General features: G+C 38.8%; 1 protein-coding gene across 1 annotated transcript in view; it reads left to right on the top strand.

The window, feature by feature from the left end:
- Positions 1–6522: 6522 nt before the first annotated feature.
- The window catches only part of ppk13 (pickpocket 13), a 32793-nt gene continuing 13431 nt past the window's right edge, over positions 6523–25884 (top strand). Inside the window, exons 1-5 of the mRNA XM_067769191.1 lie at positions 6523–6532; positions 6636–6762; positions 6839–7123; positions 11036–11123; positions 11282–11367. Coding sequence (XP_067625292.1) covers positions 6523–6532; positions 6636–6762; positions 6839–7123; positions 11036–11123; positions 11282–11367 — 596 coding nt within the window. The remainder of the gene's footprint in view (positions 6533–6635; positions 6763–6838; positions 7124–11035; positions 11124–11281; positions 11368–25884) is intronic.

The raw sequence follows: 25884 nt of genomic DNA on the forward strand, positions 1-25884 counted from the left end.
TTGTGATCGGTCGCGTCTCAGCGCGTCACTAATTACCATCACAGCCAAAGAGGTTGAGGATGCCATCGGTCATGCTAAACCATCCAAATCCGATATCTCTCCTATGTCCAAGACGCTTGAAGCCATTTTGCTCCCCTACTTCAAAGCAAATTTGCAGCTAGCCTGCCATCAACATGGTTTCAGAAAACTCCATAGCACCACCACCGCGCTAAATGCCATTAGCACCCAGATAAATTGCGGTTTAAATCAAAACCCCCACCACAGAACAGTACTCGTTGAGCTAGTCGTATCAAAAGCTTTTGATACGGTCATCCATGGCACGTTACTGCAAGACCTGGAAGGGTCTACCCTTCCCCCATGTCTTAAAAGGTGGACCGCAAATTATCTGGGTGGTTGTTGTTGTTGTTGTTGTAGCGATTAGGTTACTCCCCGAAGGCTTTGGGGAGTGTTATCGATGTGATGGTCCTTTGTCGGATACAGATCCGATACGCTCCGGTAACACAGCACCATTAAGGTGCTGGCCCGACCATCTCGGGAACGATTTATATGGCCACATTGAACCTTCAGGCCATCCCTCCCTCCCCACCCCCAAGTTCCATGAGGAGTTTGGGGTCGCCAGAGCCTCGTCTGTTAGTGAAACGGGATTCGCCGCTCGAAGGTGAGGTTGACAATTGGGTTGGAGAAGCTATATGTTGCGCTACACAACCCCTTGGGTGGTCGGCAGGCATCGGTGCAATTTAGAAATGAAACATCAAAACCAAGAAGAATTAAACAGGGGGTGCCACAGGGTGGTGTCCTATCCCCACTTTTTTTTAATTTCTACATATATAAGCTACCTTCGCAACCAGAAGGAGTTACTATCGTTTCCTACGCGGATGACTGCACAATAATGGCCACAGGCCCAGGCCCAAAGATCGATGAGCTTTGCAACAGAATAAACGGCTACCTCCCTGATCTCTCCAGTTTTTTCGCACGCAGCCGCAATTGTACCGAAAATACAGAGCCGTAATAAAATCTTCAATTCCTTTCTAGCAGTACTTGGGGAAAAGACAAAGAAACGCTCATTACCACATACAAAGCAATTGGCCAGCCGAATGCATGCTACGCTTCCCCTATATGGTCGCCGAGCCTAAAAATTACCCACTGCAATAAGCTACAGGCCTGCCAAAATACTGCTCTCAGAACCGTCACGGACTGTCTTCTTATGTCCCCAGAACACCATCTACATAATGAGGTGAGAATACTCCCCATCAGGGAGAGAAATGAGATGCTAACCAAACAGTTCCTGTTGAATGCCCAGAAACCTGGGCATCCCAACACACATCTGATTGATGAGCCAACACCGCCGAGGGACTTAAGGAGTCATCTCCGTAAGCACTTTGAGGAAATACGGCACTTGAGAACTCAGCCGTATGAAGCAAAAAACACAAGCAGGTCATTGGTGAACTCCACAAACAGGCGTCGGACCTCTATTCCGGGAATTGCCCGGTGAATCCAGTACTCAAAGAACAGTACCCAAAACTTTCGCAAGAGGAACGCATACTCCCCAGGGAAACGCGAGTCACTCTGGCTCAACTTCGTTCTGGATATTGTAACAGGTTAAACTCTTACATATCCAGAATCAACCCCGACATACAAAATGTATGCCCCGCTTCCAATGTGTCCCCACATGACACCAACCATCTCGTTAATTGTAATGTGGAACCAACGCCTCTAACACTCCTTTCATTATGGTCCACCCCTGTTGAAACAGCAAGTTTCCTTGGACTCCCGTTAGGGGATATTGATGACAATTTGTGATCGGTCGCAGCTATTAGGTGGGGCGAACCATTGCTACAACAACAACAACAACAACAATTTTATATCAAAAAAAGCTATCCTGTGGGGTATGATCGGTAAGTACACCTATGACCTATTTCGACTTTGTGCGAGTGCTCTTGACGTTGAATAAGTTGGAGAAATTGTCTTCAGACTTGATACCTGTCACGTAAGAATCCTTTTCCATGCTTAAATATCAGCAGGCTGGGGTGGAACTTTTTTTGATGACAGCCACTGCGAACCAGGTATATGAAGGTTTATAAAGCAACAATACATCAACATACAGATAATGCGATAGGCGACCAAGGCAGGAAGTCACGGACCTTGCAACACGTTCGTATAGAGGAGGATGCGTGAGTGGTGTATTTGTGGTAGAATAAGTATTTACAGTCAGGTAATATTGTTAAACCAGCGTCTTCACGCGATCCTCGTCATAGCGAGGTACATTGACACTCTTTGAGCACCAAATATCGATTTGAACCCTTTCGTTTGGCAGCCGAGATGCAAGAAAGCCTCTGTGCAGCGAAGACCGTACGCTCACGGACAGAAGAAAAGTTTACGGCATTGAAACTTATTACGAAACAGAAACCTTATGTTCTATCAGCTCGATTATTACACATGTTTACTTACTTACTTAATTGGCCCTTAACAGTTTAAGCGGTTAGGCCGTCCAACAAGGCGCGCCAGTCGCTCCTCCCTGCCTACCGGCGCCAATTGGTCACACCAAGGGAGTTAAAATCGTTTTCCAGCTGGTCCTTCCAACGGATAGGGGGCCGCCCCCTATCTCTGCTTCCATAGGCGTGTTCCGATAGAAACACTTTCTTGGCCGGAGCGTCATCTTTCATTCGCATAACATGTCCTAGCCAGTGCAGCCGCTGCGTTTTAATTCGCTGGACTATGTTGATGTCGGCGGAAAGCTCGTACAGCTCATCGTTAAATCTTCTTCGGTACTCGCCATCGCCAACGCGTGGAGGTCCATAAATCTTTCGAGGAACTTTTCTCTCGAACACTCCCAGAGCCGCTTCATCTGCTGTTGTCATGGTCCATGCTTCTGCACCATATAGCAGGACGGGTATGATAAGTGACTAGTAGAGTATGTTTTTCTTTTGCAGAGAGAGGACTTTACTTTTCAACTGCCTACCTAGTCCAAAGTAGCATTTATTGGCAAGAGTGATTCTTCACTGGATTTCAGAGCTGCAACAACAATGTTGATGCTGGTTCCCAAATAAACGAAGTCTTTTACTATTTCGAAATTAATGCTGCCAACAGTAGCGTGGTTGCCAAGGCGCATATGCACTGACTCTTTGCTCGATGACAGCAGGTACTTCGTTTTGTCCTCATTCACCATCAAACCCGTCTTTACCGCTTCTTTTTCCAGTTTGGAGTGAGCAGAACTAACGGCGCGGGTGTTTAGGCCCATGATATCAATGTCATCAGCATACGCCAATAATTGCACGCTTTTATAGAATATTATTCCAGACCGGTTAAGTTCTGCAGCTAATATAATTTTCTCCAGCATTAAATATTAAAGAAATTGCACTATAGGGGGTCACCCTGTATGAAACCTCGTTTAGTTTCAAACGGCTCGGAGAGGTCCTTCCCAATTCTGGCTGAGCGGATGGTGTTGCTCAACGTCATTTTGCACAACCGTATAAGTTTTGCGGGGAAACCAAATTCAGACTTAGCGTCATATAGGCAGCTCCTTTTCGTGCATTCGAAGGCGGCTTTAAAATAGACGAAGTGGTTGTTGTTGTTGTTGTTGTAGCGATAAGGTTGTTCCCCGAAGGCATTGGGGGGGGGGGGGGGGGGGGGGGGGGGTGTTATCGATGTGATTGTCCTTTGCCGGATACAGATCCGGTACGCTTCGGTACCACAGCACCATTAAGGTGCTAGCCCGACCATCTCGGGAAGGATTTATGTCGCCACATTAAACCTTTAGGCCATCCCCTCCCTCCCCAACCCCAAGTTCCATGAGGAGCTTAGGGTCGCCAGAGCCTCGTCTGTTAGTGAAACAGGATTCGCCACGGATAGGTGAGGTTGACAATTGGGTTTGGAGAAGCTATATATTGCGCTGGCAACCTGAAGGGTAGCGCTACACAGCCCCTTGAATCTGGTATTTTAGTCGCCTCTTACGATAGGCATACCTACCTAACCCGCTGGGGTGTCGACGAAGAGGTGATGTGTGTAGATTCTTTTTTCGCGGGTTTTTTCCAAGATTTGGCGCATTGTGAAAATCTGGTCGATGGTAGATTTACCAGGTCTGAAGCCGCACTGGTAAGGTGCAATCAGTTGATTCAATATTTCGCACAATACGCTTGACAGGACCTTATATGCGATATTAAGAAGAATGATTCCGCGATAGGTGGTGCAGTTTGCAGTATCCCCCTTCTTGTGGACTGGGCAAAGAACACTTAGATTCCAATCGTCGGGCATGCACTCGTCCACCCATATTTTGCTAAGAAGCTGATGCATGCGCCTTACCAACTTCTCGCCGCCGTATTTGAATAGCTCCGCAGGCAATCCATCAGCGCCCGCGGCCTTGATGTTTTTCAATCTGATTATTGCTATTCTGATTTCGTTGTAATCAGGTGGGGGACATTTATTCCATCATCATCGATTGTGGGATCAGGTTCGTCACCTCTGTGCGGTAAATCGTTGTCTCCATTTAGGAGAGCAGAGAAGTTGTCTCTCCATAATCTAAGTACTCTCTGGACATCAGTTACAAGGTCGCCGTTTTCGTTGTTACAGGAGTTTGCACCGTTCTTAAAACCTGCCGTCTGTCGCTGAATTTTTTGGTAAAATTTTCGGGCGTTATTCCTGGTGGCTAGCAGCTCAAGCTCCTCGCACTCACGCCTTTCTGTCTCTGCTTTTTTTTTCATGAAAGGGTAAATTTTTCGACCAAAACATTCGCCAAAACCCAAAAATATTTTCGCAGGCTCGAAAATTCAGCCCTATTCTGCATTTCGACTTGGATTGAAATTTTTACGATTTGACAATTTTGGTATTCTGTGTTCCAATATCTTTCGATCCTACTTCGAATCGTTCGATTTTGTGTATTCTGCATTTCGATCGTAGCTCCGTTTTTCTAAGTTGCAAATTAGTTGGCGGAAAAATATTTTCTTTTTATTTTTTTATTAATTTATAACATAATTTTAACAAAAATGTAAGTAAAACTTGTTAAGAAACGTAGAAGGCTTGATGATGATTGTTTTTTATATGTTTCCAGGTCAAAACCAACATGTCGATGTCGAAGTCTTTGGAGGTATTTGCCCAGCAAAAGTATCTAACACATACTTGAAAGCATCCTTATTAAGTCGAAAGTTTTTTTGAACCTAAATACGAAAATAAGTCATTAAACTTTACCACTTTTAAGTTCAATTTCTTACAATTCGTCACTCATCTCAAATGGATTACACAAATCTCGCAATATTTGCCTTTCCATTCTCGCCTGGACATTTTCGTATGCGTTGCTTTCCAACTCCACAAATAATGCCGCGTCTGTTCGTTGGGTCCAGTTATATGCCAAATAAAGCTGCCGGAGTAGAGGAAGGTGAAGCGAAAAAGTAAACAATCCTTGCGGAAAGAATAAATAAATCTTTATAAAGTATTTTAGGCCAGTGCAATGAAATTAGCATCCATAAAATTCAGAAAATGTCAACTATATTCGTGCAGGAATTCCTTTTAACAAAACTTGGTGGCCACGGCAGGGAATTGGCCAAAAGAACGACAAAAACAAACTTACAATTATGAAGGCACTTCACTCAAAAAATATAACACTGCGGCAATATATTATATTGCTTCTTTTTTTTGTAAAAAATGGCGTGGATAATAAAATTTAAACGTTTTTCAGTATTTTTTACAAATTTTCTTTAATTTATTTTGTTCCAATGTTCACACATTCCGTACCAACAGCTGATTTCGAAAAATCATTTGCTCTTCCTCTTCTCTTTACAATTCCGTCGTAATGCAGAATACCAAACTTCGATTGAAGCGGAGCGTAGAACGGGAACGTAATCGAAATGCAGAATAGGGGTGATTATTTCTTTTCGGTATGCGTAATGTAACTTTTTTTCCTGAGCCCAAAACCTATCGAAAAATCAATGGCGCGATATGGGTTAATAAATCGACCCAGTCTAATAAGTATACATAGGTGAGGAAGCCTGTTTTATATCGCCTGTAAAAATCGAATATCAAATAGGAAAGGAAAAGCGATTAAGTTCTTTTTACATAACACCGAAAAAATTTTGATTCGTAATTTTTCAAGTTCCCACGAGCCAAGTGTTTTTACTCCAAGAGGGGGCATATTAATATTTTCCTTATGTATGATACGCTTTGACGTACCACGTGCCACCCTTACACTCTCTCACTATTACCTTGACCAACCTCATGAGAGCCATAACATCTGTGTTGGGCAGGATATTTAATGATTTCATAATATGCATTGATAAGAGATCTCAACATGATTCTATTGTTTCGTATAATTGCTCTGTAAATGTGACGAACCCATAAAATTTTATATCCATACTTGTTAAAGGTCGTTTAGCGCTCGCAGCAGTCGGTTGGTTATTCGCAAAGAGCCACTTACAATTCAATAATGCGGATTAGCTACTTTGTGAAAGAATATTTCCAAAACTCCACGTTTCACGGCGCAAGATTCATTGTGGATAAAGAAGCAAGTTTTATAGAGCGCTTGTTTTGGGTTATATGCATAATAGTAAGCTGGATAGCTTCTTGGAAATTGATTAAAACTTCAATGGGTTGAGATTTGATAATTTATTCTAGAGCCACCAGAACTAAATTAATAATTTTTACTTTAGAGGCTTTTGAAAATAATGCAATCAGTTTCGGCGTTGAAAGTTCCTACCGCGACTGGGATACTAACTTCCCAGCGATTATTGTTTGTGAATCGAAAAATATGGATCGTATACAGCAAGTGGCTGATCAGTATGTAGAAAAAATAATAAATGTACGATTTGCTTTGTAATACGTGGTCTCTCTCTTCCATGTACCGTTCCATAAGACTTTGGGGCACTGACCATGACTTCACATTAGAGGAAGTTCTCAGTGAAATTGCATTCTTTCGCGGCGAATCATATCATACAGTACACGAGTGTGGCGGCGAGGAGCCAGCAGAAAATTGTTTTTATTCGAACTTCTCCTACTATGCTCGTCTAGTGCGCAGCAGCTGCCAGGACTCAATACAGAATTGCATGTGGAACGATAAAGCTTTCGAGTGTTGCAAATATTTTCATCGTATGGAAACGGAGTTGGGAATTTGCTATGCTATTAATTCACTGCAAGCGGGGTAAGTTTGCGAAAAATATATAGTGATTTACAAGTGAGATTTCCATTCACCATTGGCCGTTGCGTAACAAGTCACGCCAACTCTCTTTATTTCACGATTACTGAAGGATATTGGGATTAGCAAGGTAGCGCCAAGTTTATTTCCCAACTACTAGTCTCAACTCAGTGTGGATCTCGCTTTGCTCTGCTTACTTTCTGAGTCGGAGCACCTTATTTCCTTCTCTTAACATGACCTAGCCACCGAAGCCTTGGACTTTTATTCATTGAACTATGCTCATGTTTGCGTAGGGCTTTTATTGTCATGATTAATTCACCTTTGGTTTATACCGTTTTCATCACGGTCCGGAGCACAAGTCCTGTGAAGAACATCAAGGGGCATCATCACAGAAATTACCATACATTTTGGGGAGAACTCCAAGCACCATCCCATTTTCTCTCGATACTGTTTTTGGTTTCAAACCATACATCCAGACAGGTATGGCGAGAGACTTACTTTTTAAACGCTTTCTCACTCCAAAGGAGCACTTGTTGGTAATTCTTATCTTCCGTTTGATTTCGAAGTTGACGTGGTTTGCGCTTTTCCTTCTGGTTCCTAGGTAGACAAGGAAGTTCAGCTATGGTATGTACCGTTATCATCACGGATAGAACCATAAGATCATACATATTGGGAAGAGCTCTGTAAGTAGTTTCGTAGCTGTCCTCATTCCCCGCCACACCTATTTTTTCGCCTCCTTATCCAATATAGAACTTGCGGCGCATTTATTATGGGCAATGGTATCAACATTTAATCTTCTCTATGCTCATGGAAAGTTTAATAAACTTCCGGAGCACATTTCGTCAGAATGGAGCCGAGTTATTATCTATCCATTTAAGATTGGCAGAACAACTACCTACGACTGCATTAATGGAATGTTTCGACCGCATTAAGACAGAGGTCGATCAGGAACTACAACAAAAATACAGGTCGCTGAACCGAAAATTGGACAAGCTGGCAGGACGACGAGAGGGTAACCAAAACCAAAACACTCACCAGTTTCATGACAAGTTCGTTAACCTCATAACAGCCATTACCAAGGAAGAGGCACAACTTCTCGAAAAGGGCCTGAAGCACAATATCATGGACCAGAATACAGTAAGAAAAACGGAGCAAGCGATTGTAGATGCGGAGATCCCAATATCATTGATACCACAGGAAGAACAGGAGCACGCAAGGCACATGTGCAGGGAAATCATAAAAAAGGAGGTGAAAGCACAGGAAGGACAAAAATCGAATACAGAGGAGAAAACAATAAAGAATCTACGGCATAAACTAAGGAAAAACAATATTGTCACAACGAAAGCGGACAAAGGAAACACCACTGCGCTAATCGAAAAAGAGCAATATATATCCAAACCCGAGGATCTCATAGAGGAAACGAAATGTCGTAGAATGAGAGAGGATCCCACAGATGAATACCAAAAACAAATCAAAGTTGCTATAAAAAATGCAACAAATATAGTAGATTCTAACATGGCACATAGATTGGTCCAAATGAACCCTTCGGCTCCTCCACTGGTTGCGCTACCAAAAATCCACAAGCCGGACACGCCAATGAGGCCCATCATTAATTTTAAATCGGCACCATGCTACAAACTGTCCAAATATTTAAGAACGATTTTGATAGATACTCTGGAGCTAAGGAACGAATATGCAATAGCTAACACAACAGAACTTATAGAGAGACTCGAGACCGTAGAGCTAACAAGAAACAGCAAATTGGTATCTTTTGACATAAAAGATTTATACCCATCTATACCACTATCGGAGACTTTGGACATAGTTAGCTCAACAATAGTTCATAACACAAAAAAACAAAGTGAAAAGTATGCAAATCACAAATACGCTCAGAACCACTTTACGTCAAAACTATTTTCAATTCAACAATAAAATATATAGACAAACAAACGGTCTTGGAATGGGAAGCCCCACATCAGCAATTCTTATGGAAGTGTTCATGCAAAATCTGGAAGAAAAATACATACAGGAGCTGAAGTCCAAATTAGGCGTGTCATTTTATGCTAGATACGTGGATGACATAATATTCGTTTTAACTACTAATAACGAAGAGCATGTACTGGAGTACCTCAACAAGCAGCACGGAAATATAAAATTTACAATGGAAACCGAAAAAGACGGAGGAATCAACTATCTAGACCTCACGATGTATATTGATAAAGAAGCCAAAATATTTAACTATGACATATATAGAAAGTCAACGGCCACCGACACAATAATACACAATACCTCAAATCACCCTCAACAGCATAAAAATGCAGCATTAAGGCACTTGTTACATAGACTTGAAAGAACACCTCTTACACAAGAGGCATATAAGAGAGAACTTGAGGTCATATATAATATCGCTGCAAACAACGGATATAAAAAAGCACTAGTAGATAAGCTCAGAAGGACAAATGGAGAACCAAAAAGAAATAATGAAAAGGAAAATAATAGCTGGACGACTATGACATATACTGGAAAAGCAACATATAAATTGGCAAACTTCTTTAAAAAATACAACATTAACACAGCATTCAAAACATCGAACAATCTAGGGCGAAAACTAAGAACTAACATTAACTCAGAGGATCCGTTTAGTAGCCACGGCGTATACAAGCTTATCTGCGGATGCCAGCATAGTTACATAGGACAAACAGGACGGCAAATAAGAACGAGGTTCAGAGAACATATTAGAGATTACAACAAAAAAATACGGAATCCAAACATTATACCCGAGTCTAACTTCGCGAATCACATGGTCGAGAATGAATGTTCCCCAGCAAACATCAATAAAGCAGTTAGGGTTCTTCACATACAAGAAAAGGGCCGGCGTCTCAACGTACTCGAAAACATGGAAATCTACAAACAGAAAACATTCGACGGTAGAATAATAAACGAACAGATAAACACAATTTCTGACACAATATTCGAGCCTTTAAAACTTGTTTACAGGAAACAACTTAATCACACAGGTACAACAGACAAACACACAACAACAAATAAACTCAAAACAATTAACACACCAAAACAAAAAACCGACAAAGAAGGTCAAACGACTAAAATCACAGATTTCTACCTACCTCAGTCAGCCACACAAATCGATTAGTTAACCACCCTCGGTTCTGAATGAACACACAGCACATACACATAACTAAATATACACAAGCATCAATTTGACAATACCTGCTCATATACCTACGAACTATAAATACAGGAAACACGACAACAACAGATCAGAACGAAAATCGACACTGATGATGGCACAACGCCGAAACCGGTTTGTCTCAAAACCAAATTTGACAAGGGATGACGGAAAATCGTTCCAATATACATCATAATGGAGCCTTCGTTGGATTTCTAACCTAGTTTCATATTCAAATTCCTTCACAGTGCCAAGTAGGAAACTGTCAACCACGACGAAGTGTCTTATCATCCTCGTTCACCACAATAGACACGTTTTTTTATAAAAGGAAAGCAGAACTTATCACGAGCTTATGACAGAAATCGTATACATATATCTCCAGAATGAATTGAAAGAAATCGACCTATCATAGACGGATTGTGAGAAGCTTCGTTAGCGTAATACGCACTCCGCAACTCCTTGGTCAAATTGCGTCTAATATATAAAAGAACAGTGTCTGTGGGCTTATTAAAGTAGAAAGAATTCGAAAACTGAATACCTGCTTACTTACTGATTATCTGTGTTATCCCCACCCAACCCAACGATTGATAGTCTCAGAATTTTCAAACTTTCCACGCTATATCTTTTAGAGCTAAACCCACGCCACCATGAAGCTTAATGCTCAGACGTGATTGGTCGCGCTTAATATTTCTATGCTTAGAAATTTTTACAAATTATTTCTAATTTTCAAGAAAAAATAATGGCGCGAAATTAAATATGTATTCGAATCGTCATACTGGACCTGGATCTCTAAAGATGGAATTACACACCGAAGCAACGGTAAGCGATATAAAAAACCCAAATTTAAGCTTAATTTTTCCCGGAAATTTTAATATACAAATTGTCTGTTGTTTTTTCTTCATTCCGGACGAAAAACATTTATGATTTTAAAAAGTACAAAAAAAAAAACGTTGTGTTGCTTTCCCTCCTTGTTTCAGGTTTTCATACTTGGTGAAGAGGAAGTGCCTACTTTAGTCACACCAAAAACGGATTATGTATTGGTTGGACCTTATATTTCATTCGTGTGAGTTTCATAAACGATTTTATTATACTTTTTTCGAGTTTTTTCTTATTGCTCAGAAACTCTTATTTTCATATGTAAATTCCTTGGCTCTTAGTCATAATCCCGGCTTTTCAGTGAAAGTTTAAACAATAGTTTAAATTGACTAGAGTTTAACCTTGCCATTTGTTCTATCACATAAAAATTTCCTACTCATCTCAGATTAAGTGGTCGGAGTGGTAGGGTTAAACTCCAGTCAACTTTAACTGGAGTTTAAACTCGCATTGAAAAACCGGACCATAGTCAAACAATAATAGGTTTTAAATTTAGTTACAGCTTTTTGACATAATTTTCTTTGAGCTCTCTGTCAAAAAAGCTGAAACTAACTTTAGAACCTGTTTTATTTCGACTATTACTTTGCGCCCTTTATTTTAGCATTATTGGTAAATAGGAAGAAACTGTTCTTAGGAACTAGACTCCTTTTAAAAAAAGCCAGTCTGTTTTTCTGTGATTGTGACTATCTGTAGTGTGATTCGAATCCGTCCAGACGCTATGTAGCAATTGAGCCAGAACGATGATTAAAAAGCCTGGTGAAGTTGCCATAGTCCTAACGCCATAGTCATAACCATAATTTTACCTATCCATATCTACTGTCATCAGTTATTGGTATCTTATCCTAAAACATGTGACGATTTGATAAACAGAGAGAAAATGCAAAAAGTCATGATACCAAAACGTATCCAGCACAAACAATAAAATATCCCAAAAATTGGTATGGATATGGCGAAAAACCAAAAACCATTTGGGTGGCTATAGTATAGTTATGCCAAGGGCGTTATTTTTTTATTTTTTTTTATTTATTATTTAAAGTCGACGACAAACTATGGTCGACTGCATAATATAAAAGATATATAAATATACAACTCAAAAGATAAAATTTAAGATATATCGAGCTTTCAACAATGTTATATTACAAACAAAGAAATATTAATGAACATTACTATTTAATTTCAGAATATAATAATAATAAGAAATATGAGCAGAAATAAGATCTTATGCCGAAATCTTATACTGGCGGAATGCATCAGATTCCGCTCAGCATGATTTCGGAATGCAGTGGATTCCAATCTCCCTGTTGGAATGCAACAAGATTCCAATCAGCATGTCATGGGAATCCGGCAGTGCTAAGAGTAGTGTAATGAGGATACGCCATCACAAGGCATAAAAAAGTAACATGACCTGTGTTGTTGGAATGCACCGGATTCCAATCAGCTCGATGCCTGACCCATAAGATTATACTGCCGGAATGCATACGATTCCGGTCAGTGACTCTTGAAAAAGCATGTTTTTTACGTTGTTGGAATGCACCAGATTCCAATCAACACAGTACTGTCTTGTTCCTTCTTAATGAGACATGTTGATAAATGTTCCTCCATCCTTAAGCGAGATAGTTCCTGTTTTTTATCGAAGGAATAAAATGCCGGCAAATTAAATTAGCTTGTATCTCTTAAATTAGATAGGCAAGTATTGCATTACGTATAGTGGCAAAAGTACATTCAAGACTGATGCAGCTATACAAGTCATTGTAGTGCGCGCACCAGATAAGAAGAGGATTATTTTTAGCAAAGTTTCGTCGACAAAGGGGTAAATAGAAAGGCACGTAGTGTCTGGATACTCTAGGGGGAACCGCAAAAAACAAGCGGCTGAGGAGGTCCGCGGAATCAATTTCTCCAATAATGAGCTTATGGATGAACAATACCCCCAGTAATATTCTCCGATTTTCCAGAGTGGGTAAGTTAATAAGAAGAAGTCTACTTCTGTATGGAGGAAGGTGGAGACTTGAGTCCCAATTAAGGCCGCGCAATGCAAATATCAAAAATTGCTTTTGAACTGACTCAAGACGCTTTATATGCTTTTGAGAAACAGGGGACCAAACGTATGAGCAATACTCGAGTATTGGACGAACCAGCGATGTGTAAAGAACCTTAGTGAGGTACGGATCATCGAACTCATTAGCCCATCTTTTAACAAATCCAAGTAAACCCAACGCTTTGTTGGCTATAGATGAAATATGCATGTTAAAATTCAATTTCGGATCAAAAAGGACACCTAGATCATTTGCAATAGATATACGCTCCAAAGGCGTACCATCTATTACATAAGATTTCAATGCTGGCTTCACTCGGTGAAATGTCATATGCTTACATTTAGAGCAATTTAAAGCTAATAAATTTGTTGTGCACCAACATTGGAACGAGTCCAAGTCGGCCTGAAGAAGATCCAAGGAACTCAAATCGGTAGGACAGTAAGTGTAGCAAAGTTTTACATCATCCGCATACATTATAGTATGGGAATACAATATTGTCTGTGGCAAGTCATTAATGAAAAGGGCAAAGAGCAAAGGGCCTAGATGACTTCCCTGGGGTACGCCGGAGGAAACTCCGAACGATTCCGACAGATTGCACTTGAACAGGACTTTTTGGGTCCGGTTAGAAAGATAGCTTTTCAGCCACATTAATAGGTGAAACGGAAAGCCCAGTAAATCAAGCTTATGAATAAGCAACTCGTGGTTGACGCTCAAATGCTTTGCTGAAGTCCGTGTAGATGACATCCGTTTGCTTGTTCGCTAAAAATCCTTCCATAACTATAGAGGTGAATACAAGCAAATTTGTAGTGGTTGACCTTTGACGAATAAAACCGTGTTGGCATGGAGATAAAAGACTAGAACACTGATATTGCAGTTGATTGGTGACAATCTGTTCAAAGACTTTAGGAATGACTGAAAGTTTAGCAATACCCCTGTAGTTTTCAACTTTTGACCTACTACCTTTTTTATGCAGGGGTATAATAAAAGACTGTTTCCAAACTGCCGGGAATGACGCAGATCCCAGAGATAGCTCAAATAATTTTAAAATAGGCTCATACATGTTTTCGGCGCAGTGCCTAAGCACGCAGCTAGGAACACCGTCCGGTCCCGGAGAAAAGGTCGGCTTCAAAGATTGAAGACTCTGAAGAACAATATTACCATCAATAGCAGGATTCCTAATGTAATTCGAGCTATCAAGCGATAGGGATATTGACCAGAATGAAAACCACTGGATGAATACGTGGACTTAAAGAACTCAGAAAATAGTTCAGCAACGTCGTCATCAGTGCAAGCTTTTTTACCTCCAAAGGTTAATGAGGAAGGATACCCAGAAGTTTTCCGCTTTGAATTTACGAAACTGTAAAACTTTTTTGGATTTCTAAAAAAATGGGCTTTACAACAACTCAAGTAATTTTTATAACAAAGCTGATTAAGACGGTGAAATTTAGAACGAGCTATTAGATATTTAGAGAGGTCAGCAGATGCTCCAGATTTCTTGAACCTCTTATAAAGCCTAGATTTGATGTTATTAAGTCTGATAAGTTGCCTTGAAAACCAAGGGGGCTTATTCGAACATAGGGTATAGCGAGTAGGAATGCAGGTATCAAAGAAGCTATCAAGCGTACTGTAAAATATAGAGATAGCCGAATCGACATCAGTGCAAGCATAGAGATCCGACCAATCATGGGAAGCCAACAGATCATTGAGCATAATGAAATTCGCTTTGTAGAAGCATCTAGATCGGGGACGAGACTGTACTTGAATCCTACGGGGTAGGCTGATATCAAGTGATATCTCTAGCGTAGGGTGAAGAGGGTCTTCTGGAAGGGATAAAGGTGGTATTTGCGTAAGGGCAGTACCCACCGAGCCATCCACAAATACTAAATCCAGCATTTTATTTCCACTATTTGGAACATTGTTAATCTGTAAAAGAGATGAGTCTAACAAGCAATTGAGAAACTCATGTTGAGCAGTGGGAGTTAAAAAGTTTGAATCACTTATATTAACCCAACTAACTGTTGGCAAGTTAAAGTCACCAACAACAACAAGTCGATCGTTATCTCCCAACTGCGAATGCAAATCACAGATGACCGAGCTATGACTAGCATAAACATCCATATCCGAACGAGGTGGTATATACGAACAGCAAACAATTACGCTATAGCTACCGAATGAAAGCCTAACTGCTATGAATTCGATATGGGAGATATTGTCCAGCGAAATCAACTCAGACGATAGGTTAGATTCAACAGCAATAAGGACACCTCCCGCTCTAGAGATGCGATCACGCCGATAAACAGCATATTTATTTGAAAAAACCTCAGAATTGTAATTATCAGGCTTTAGCCAGGTCTCCGTAAAAGCTACAACTTGTGCAGAAAAGTTGAAAGAATTAAGGAAGAATGGAACAAGTTTTGATCGTAAACCACGAACATTTTGATAATTAATGGGAAGACGGGACAGATCAGCAATTACCTTTGTGTTGTTACTACTGTGTTGTTACTACTGTGTTCGTCATACCGTTTTTTGGCTGTAATAAAACAGGTTCGGCCCTCGCCTTTCTCGTGAACAAGTGAACCACAGTATGCTTGGGCCAAAAAGAGGAATCAAGTACCTTATCGAAATATTCATCTGAAAGGGATATTTTAAATGAGGAGATGTCTCTCTCATATTTAAAGTTAAATTTATACACATTGATGTTACTAGTGGGTGCAACACCAAGTTTAGAGCAAACGTAATGAGCAATGTCATTTTCGGTAAGCGAGGCGTGTAATCGGGACACAAATACAGCCCTACGAGGTGGCACGGCAGTCACCTGCAAAGGAGTAGCGGATAGCGCACCAGAGAGCTGGGAAGGTGCGGCCGTTATAGCGTTGGTTATCGAGCCCGTACTATTTTTTTCAGGTACACTTGTATCGCTAGCAACAACCCCAGTATCGGTAACTGTTATTGTTGGAGCTAAAAATACCGGTGGAGGTGTAGGATGAATTGGGGAGTCCAGCGAAATCAACATTGGTGACGTAGAACAAACAGCCGCAAAGGTACCACTATTAGTTCGTGCATCGTTTAATTTGCCAAAGATCGTCTCACTGGAAGTCTCGACACAACCTTGTGGAGATTCTTGTGGAGATTTCTGAGCTGCATTGTTCATAACGTCTTTGGTTAGCCTGTTCGTATTAGTCAACGCGGTTGAAGGGACATTCGTAGGAGGACAGCTTTGCCCCTGACTCGAAGACAAGTTGGAGTCATTGTTGGGCATACATTTCTTTCGTTTTGGGGATTCAGATATCACTTTCAATTTTTTAAAGTGAGCCTCCATCGTTTTGAATCTTTCGTTAAGGTCACGAAACCCAATAAAAATGTTGTTGAACTCTTTCTGAGTTTGCCTCATAAAAGCTCGCATGTCATTTTCTACGGAACGACAATCATGACATGTCCAGTTCAGTCCAATTTTGCTGGATATTAGGTCAACCACCCGACCACCTATGTGAGAGAAACCGGCACAGATAACATGAGCCATATTATCACAGAGCCAACAACAAACATAAGTATCACCACGGTAAATTTTCTTTTGATTGGTGCACTTCTTGACACAGCAATCCAACATAATTGCAAACTTAAACAAACCCAAAAGAAAAATAGGCAAAAGAAACTATAAGTATAAGATAAATTGAACAGCTGTTCAAAAATTATGGGCAAGAGTTATGTTGGAGCACTGGATGCAAATCGCAAGACAGCGTATAGCTAGCGGTCCTATTAAGGTGGCAGACACACTATAGCAAACAACAATATTATATATTAAATAATTTATACCTCATTTATTGGCAATTTAATACCGCAAAACAAAATTTAAAGCTGCGTCCGGTTCCGAGAAACGGGAGTGTCTGCTAGCTTAAGACTCAAGCCAGCAGACACTTCGTGAAAACACGACCTACGACTTCCGAACGACTTGGATAATTGATATTACATTTATTGGCAATATAGTACCGCAAAAAAAATTTAAAGCTGCGTCCGGTTCCGAGAAACGGGAGTGTCTGCTAGCTTAAGACTCAAGCCAGCAGACACTTCGTGAAAACACGACCTACGACTTCCGAACGACTTGGATAATTGATATTACATTTATTGGCAATTTAGTACCGCAAAAAAAAATTTAAAGCTGCGTCCGGTTCCAAGAAACGGGAGTGTTTGCTAGCTTAAGACTCAAGCCAGCAGACACTTCGTGAAAACACGACCTACGACTTCCGAATGACTTGGATAATTGATATTACATTTATTGGCAATTTAATACCGCAAACAAAAATTTAAAGCTGCGTCCGGTTCCGAGAAACGGGAGTGTCTGCTAGCTTAAGACTCAAGCCAGCAGACACTTCGTGAAAACACGACCTACGACTTCCGAACGACTTGGATAATTGATATTACATTTATTGGCAATTTAGTACCGCAAAAAAAAATTTAAAGCTGCGTCCGGTTCCGAGAAACGGGAGTGTCTGCTAGCTTAAGACTCAAGCCAGCAGACACTTCGTGAAAACACGACCTACGACTTCCGAACGACTTGGATAATTGATATTACATTTATTGGCAATTTAGTACCGCAAAAAAAAATTTTAAGCTGCGTCCGGTTCCAAGAAACGGGAGTGTTTGCTAGCTTAAGACTCAAGCCAGCAGACACTTCGTGAAAACACGACCTACGACTTCCGAATGACTTGGATAATTGATATTACATTTATTGGCAATTTAATAGCGCAAACAAAAATTTAAAGCTGCGTCCGGTTCCGAGAAACGGGAGTGTCTGCTAGCTTAAGACTCAAGCCAGCAGACACTTCGTGAAAACACGACCTACGACTTCCGAACGACTTGGATAATTGATATTACATTTATTGGCAATTTAGTACCGCAAAAAAAAATTTAAAGCTGCGTCCGGTTCCGAGAAACGGGAGTGTCTGCTAGCTTAAGACTCAAGCCAGCAGACACTTCGTGAAAACACGACCTACGACTTCCGAACGACTTGGATAATTGATATTACATTTATTGGCAATTTAGTACCGCAAAAAAAAATTTTAAGCTGCGTCCGGTTCCAAGAAACGGGAGTGTTTGCTAGCTTAAGACTCAAGCCAGCAGACACTTCGTGAAAACACGACCTACGACTTCCGAATGACTTGGATAATTGATATTACATTTATTGGCAATTTAGTACAGCAAAAAAAAATTTAAAGCTGCGTCCGGTTCCGAGAAACGGGGTGTCTGCTAGCTTAAGACTCAAGTCAGCAGACACTTCGTGAAAACACGACCTACGACTTTCGAACGACTTGGATAATTGATATTACATTTATTGGCAATTTAATACTTCTTGACAACACGACGTACAGCTCCCTAACGACTACAATAATTTATACCTTATTTATTGCCTAAATGTTTCGTTGTCCTGAAAAATATTTTCACTATACCAAAAGGAAAAATTAAATTTTATATTTTGCCGACCCTAATAAATATAAATTATAACTTTCTAAAATCAATGAGTTGCATGTTACTGATTACTCAAAACTTAGCAACACTTAACTTGACTTAGAAGTCTGTTGAATTTTGATTTTCTATGTAAGTTCTAAGTGACGTTTACATTTTTAGATGCCATTTATTTGTTACCATTTCATTTTGACATACAGATTGACACTTATTGATTATGATGCCAGATTGTATGGGCTAAGTGGAGTATAATCGGTGCTAAATTGCCAAGTTTACGCCAAGTCAAGTCAAGTCTATGCTAAGTATCAGTAATGGGCCCTTAAGTCTGAAGCCAGCAGACGCTTCGCGAAAACACGTATGAACATACATGCATACATACATATGTACACATGTACAATGTACATGTTACCACGTATACAATGATTTAAGTAATGCGTAAATTTAGTTGCATCAATATGTTGATTGTTTTTGTGTTGATGTTCGCAACTATAACGGTTTATGAAATACATGTCGGTCTTCTTTCTTTCGAAAATCAGAGAAAAGTTTGTGCATATATCGTATTTGTATTTTCCCGCTTGCGCGCAGGATTTCTGATAACGGGTACATATGTGCTTTAGGGTGTGCCTAGAAAAACAACTTTTCAATTTCCATCCTCTCATATGTTTCTATTTTATTAAAAACAAAAAACCCTCACCAAAGATGGGTCCTATAACTCCACTCTACAGGGTACGATATTTTTATTTTATTTTCCCATTTCGTTAACGTGGGAACAACTATTTTTTGTCCAAACTTGAATTTACTCAACTTTTTACGAAAATCTTTTATGTGCCGTTTTGCCTAGTTTTGAGGTCTTGTACAGGTTACAAAAAGTTTTTATGATTTTTTTCTAATCATATCATTTGAAAACACTCTTAATGTATTGCGACCTTAATTACGAATTTATGTTATTATTATATTGTTTTAGTTATGGCTATGTGAATTTATGCTTTATCATTTCAATACACTTTTTAAGTGTGAAATAACTGTTTACACAATTTCGTCAAACAACACAACTTCAAATGGCCACGACTTTTGGACAAAATCGTAATTAAGATCTCAATATATTAAAGAGTGGTTATAAATGATATGATTAGAGAAAAAAATCATACAAATTGTTTGAAGCCTGTACAAGACCTTAAAACCCGGCGGGTAATCCGTTTTTCGGGTACCACTTAGGGTGGAGTAATAGGACCAAACTTTGGTGAGGGTTTTATTTTTACATCAAATTGAAACATTTCAGAGGATAGAATTTGGACAAAATTTTTTTTCGAACCACCCTAATATGAACTTTTTCATATGTACCCATTAGCGCAGAAATCCTGCGCGCATGCCATTTGAAACATATCGAAATACAAACTTTTCTCTGATTTTCGAAAAATAGTAGAGCGAGATGTATTTTAGAAACCGTTATAGTAGCAAACATATCAGTTTGTGCTAACACATACACAATCAACATATTCATGCAACTAAATTTACTCATTACTCAAATCATTTGTAGTAAGTATGCTCGCTACCTTGAATGTATGTTCCAGCGTTGCCACTCGCGCAATTTTTTTTGTTCCTAAAGTGTATCATTCCTGAAAAAATGTATCAATTCGTTTTAATAGATTGATACATAGTTTTTGAGTCATTTCGTCTGAGTTTTATATAATGTGTGAAACAAAATTTTGAAATTAATAATATTTAAAACAAAACATCACCGCACTATTTTGGCTAAACGGATCACACAACTGAATTTTATAAAATTTTACCAACGCTCAGTTTTAAATAAATGTCGCTGTTATAAAGGTTTTTCTATTTAACATATCGAAACGCGTTTATTTAAACGGAATTATTGTTTATACGTTTCTTAATAAACACTACTTATTTGAAACAAAATAATTATGTAGAAGAAATACGGTTTATCTATATATATAATATAGATATAAAGTAAAAAATAAATATCATTCTAAAATTTGATTTACTATAAAACTGCATATTCAAACATTTTTTAGAAATCTTACTGAAAATTTGTAGTTCCCGTGACAGTGACAGAGGTTGAATCTTCCAGAATAAAAATGTATACATTTAAGATTTTTTGTATCTTTGTATCCACTCATTAAAATGTATTCAAATGTATACAATTGTATCCAAACGGCAACCCTGGCATGCACATTGTAGATATCTGTTTTCATATGTACGCACTAGGGTAGATCTCCTGCTATCTCATGCTATTAGAAAATATTGTTTAGGACAACGAAAAATTTAGCCTGTCAAAATTGCAGGTTTTAATTTTAATGTTAAGAGGTGCATCATGCGAATCTAGTTTTCTCTAACAAATTACATGGGGAATTTTTATTCGACGTGTACCTACGCTTTAATGACGTTTACTTAATGATCCGGTCTTATAGCGTTTTCTTTTCTGACAAAAGTGTTATGATTTTTGTACGCGGCGCAAGAGTTGTAAATATATTTTTTTCTAATTGATATTAGAGAAAAATTGTAAGTTTACAAACGGCGATGGTTACTAGGACATGTTTCTGAATTTCACTTCTTCATCAGCTAGCTTTTCGGGAGCTGAGCGTTGTCAATTACAAAAACCATTGTATAAAGCAATATGAGCAAAGCTCGCTAATTAAATACATATGATCTTATTGATATAATAGTAACAGCGGAAGTATTAAAAACAAATACTGTAAAAGTCCGAACAAATGTTACTAAGCTTTCAAAAGCGCGCCTAAAAATCATATCCACACCATTAGGAATAAACTACATACAGAGTGTATGTGCCTACATTGGGATCAAAAGGAATATAAACAAAAATGCAACTCTTAGAGACCAATTGTACAGAGAACAACGGGACATTCATATGGCTTAGCAGCTAAAGGCTTGCACTGATATGAATGTTGGAGATTCGAGTTCAACGCTCAGCTCCCGAAAAGCTAGCTGATGAAGAAGTGAAATTCAGAAACATGTCCTAGTAACCATCGCCGTTTGTAAACTTACAATTTTTCTCTAATATCAATTACAAAAACCATTATATAAAGCAATATGAGCAAAGCTCGCTAATCAAATACATATGATTATATTTTTTTCTATTCTAAAAAGCAGGTAACGCCTTTGCGGGGTATTTCGTTCTTTTGTGTAATTGTTGCCTGCTCGCAACGCAAAAGCGTTACACTTTTACCCTGCAAAAAATGGCGGTGTGGCAGTACAACCCTGCTTAACCAGCTGATCGTGGCAATTTATTTTCATAACTTCACAAATTTTTAGCGACGAAAATTGAAATGAAGGAAATAATTCTGTGTGCGTTTTTGAAAATCAGCTAATATACGGGGTAGCCATTTATGTTCTTTGCATGCACTATAAATGTTGAAAATTTTCTGGGGTAGGAGTAACTCTATTAAGGCTTTACCATTTACTTAGAAAAACATTTATTTCAGAAAAGAAAACTCTATTATTCTCCTGTAATATATGGCAAAAGTGCGTAAGTTAGTCTTAACATTTTTTTTTAATCAACACGGATTCTCAGCTGCTTGAAACTCACACTTTGTCTTACTCAAATTTAATTGGCTTCAACACTGCATAACCAGAATCGTTCTTAAGAGCCTAAGTCAATGGTTCAAAGTTTAGGTAAAATATGCAGATCTTTGCATTTGGGGTTGACATTCAACCCAGAATATCTTACAAACGATTCGTCCTAGTGAAAAATCACTTTAGACTTTTTTTGTAGATCGTCCAATTTTTTATACGAATGGGTATTGCTCATCATTTAAGACCCAGTCGTTAAAGCGCAGGTACACTTCAAATAAAACATCAAAACCTTCCGATATAATTTTGTATGGAGAAACTAAAATCGCGATGAGGCACTTCTTAAAATAAAAATTAAAAGCTGCGATTTTTAAGGACCATCTTTTTCGTTGTTCTCAACAACATTTTTACTATACCAAAAGAAAAAATTTTACTTTTTATATCTGGCCCATCCTAAAGAACATAAATTATGAAATACATCTTGCTCTTCTTTACTCTTCATATACATCTACACTTGTGGTTAAAAAAAATGCTTAGATAATGTTTAGGAGGTCCATCTAGCGGAAATTATTGAAGACTCGCAGCAGTGGTAAATAACTTGCTTCAAAACGGGTTGTTCTGAATAGCGGAGGCACGCACCTCTGTTGGTCATAGTGTATAACCTATAGCTAAATCGGTTACAATTAATAGTGGACACACACCCTTTTTCGGTCATAGAAGTGGAGAATGACGCAGAGATAAAACGGAGAGACATATTTCAGTTGCAACTGAGTATAATGCATACCGCAATTTAGCAGTACTAATTTTAGGCGCAAAAATTTCATAATAGATAAAATGACACCTTAAGCAGTCCATATGATGTTTGAGTGCATATGTATGTATAAAAACACAGCTATAATGTGAAAATCATACCATTTAGAATTTCACTGCTATTTTCGTGATCACAACTGTACATATGTACATACATGTTAGCGCGCATACTTGCTACACTACTGTTGCCAATTTGGTCCCTTCCAACCCCATTTGGCCCGTTGGTTCCTTTTTTCAATTTTGGTCCTTTTTAGGAAGTAACCACGATTTTGGTACTTTTCTTTCCTTTTCACTTAGGGAAAAATTCAAAATACTGCTCACAAAATTTGCCACACACTTGTTAACTCACATATAATTTTCAATTTACTTCAATGGAATTCTTAACCAGACCAAATCTAAATATTCTCGCGGAATTTTGTTCTCACGGATTTTTTATTCCCGCGGAAAAATTCCTCCAATTATGTTCTCCTAGGGAGAACAATAATTGGGGAATAGGAATTTCGAATTTTCGAAGTCAGCTGTTTTGCCAATTGAAATTTCGTTGCCAATTTCTTTTGTTTAAAAAATTGAAAAGTTTAATTAATGTTGCAAATTTGTTGGAAATTAAGAAATGAAATATAAACAATGCACAGTATTTATTGCATTTCATGTGGTATTCACTGAAATGAGTAATGAATTGGTGCCACAGCAACATCAACAGCGGAATATAAGAAGGAGACGGCCGCATAACACAAATCTGACGGAGTTGCCTGCTTTCATTCAGCAAAGCCACTTTCTGGCGGCGAAGTTGAGTTGAATTCGTCCTTCGTCATATGCCAAAATCTATTTAAGCCTTATTAGAAAATCCTTGCGCAATTTCTGGATGGCTGCATCAAATATGTATACCAAGAGCTCTACCGTTGCTTATGATATACTTTTCGACTTAAAATAAAGAATATTGTGGTTGTAGTTGTTGTTCTATTAATTCTATTCTATTTTGATGCATTCCCTTTAATTTAACAAGTGAAAAAACTCCTATGAAATGGCAGAGAAATCTCCCTCTCCCTCACATTAATAATACCTACTTTTCTCCCATAACCGGTTTCCGCTTTTTCGAACATTATTCAGAATAGGAGGAAAGGGAGAAGTGAAAAAACTCACAAGGAATTTTTATTTAGAATACGAGGAATGGGAGAAGGGAAAAAACTCGCACGGAATTTTCGTTTAGAATTGGGCTGAACATAAAAATTGCTCAGTCAACAAAATGTAACAGAACAATGACATTTCACCAACGAGATAATTTAGGAGAGGCATTAAAAAGAGATGTGTTGGATCCTTGGGCAAACACATTGTCATTAACTTTGGTGAAAGACATAGGCTTATCCTAGAAATGTGGAAATGTTATACCTAAATAATTAACGTAGTATTTGTATACTTTTAATATTTCTTTTCTATTTATTAATTAAAACTCAGCTGGTGGTATCTATTTTTTGTAGGAAACCAAGGAAAAATCCTAAATTTTTGACATTTCACAACGAAACGACACTCTAGTAAATTGCCGAATTGTTTGTATAACAATAAACTAAAAGAAAAATTTGGCCCTTTTTTGAGATTTGGTCCTTTTTTCGATGAATTTTGGTCCCAAATGAAAACATGATGTGGAAACCGTGCTTACTACAAATGATTTAAGTAATGGCTTCAGACTTAAGGGCCCATTACTGATACTTAGCATAGACTTGATTTGACTTGGCGTAAACTTGGCAATTTAGCACCGATTATACTCCACTTAGCGCATACACTCTGGCATCATAATCAATAAGTGTCAATCTGTATGTCAAAATGAAATGGAAACAAATAAATGGCATCTCAAAATGTAAACGTCACTTAGAACTTACATAGAAAATCAAAATTCAACAGACTTCTAAGTCAAGTTAAGTGTTGCTAAGTTTTGAGTAATCAGTAACATGCAACTCACTGATTTTCGAAAGTTATAATTTATATTTATTAGGGTCGGCAAAATATAAAATTTAATTTTTCCTTTTGGTATAGTGAAAATATTTTTCAGGACAACGAAACATTTAGGCAATAAATAAGGTATAAATTATTGTAGTCGTTAGGGAGCTGTACGTCGTGTTGTCAAGAAGTATTAAATTGCCAATAAATGTAATATCAATTATCCAAGTCGTTCGGAAGTCGTAGGTCGTGTTTTCACGAAGTGTCTGCTGGCTTGAGTCTTAAGCTAGCAGACACTCCCGTTTCTCGGAACCGGACGCAGCTTTAAATTTTTTTTGCGGTATTAAATTGCCAATAAATGTAATATCAATTATCCAAGTCGTTCGGAAGTCGTAGGTCGTGTTTTCACGAAGTGTCTGCTGGCTTGAGTCTTAAGCTAGCAGACACTCCCGTTTCTCGGAACCGGACGCAGCTCTAAATTTTTGTTTGCGGTATTAAATTGCCAATAAATGTAATATCAATTATCCAAGTCGTTCGGAAGTCGTAGGTCGTGTTTTCACGAAGTGTCTGCTGGCTTGAATCTTAAGCTAGCAGACACTCCCGTTTCTCGGAACCGGACGCAGCTTTAAATTTTTTTTTGCGGTACTAAATTCCCAATAAATGTAATATCAATTACCCAAGTCGTTCGGAAGTCGTAGGTCGTGTTTTCACGAAGTGTCTGCTGGCTTGAGTCTTAAGCTAGCAGACACTCCCGTTTCTCGGAACCGGACGCAGCTTTAAATTTTTTTTTGCGGTACTAAATTGCCAATAAATGTAATATCAATTATCCAAGTCGTTCGGAAGTCGTAGGTCGTGTTTTCACGAAGTGTCTGCTGGCTTGAGTCTTAGGCTAGCAGACACTCCCGTTTCTCGGAACCGGACGC

Source organism: Eurosta solidaginis, chromosome 2 (genome assembly GCF_040869045.1).
Source record: "Eurosta solidaginis isolate ZX-2024a chromosome 2, ASM4086904v1, whole genome shotgun sequence".
NCBI classification, from domain to species: Eukaryota; Metazoa; Arthropoda; class Insecta; order Diptera; family Tephritidae; genus Eurosta; species Eurosta solidaginis.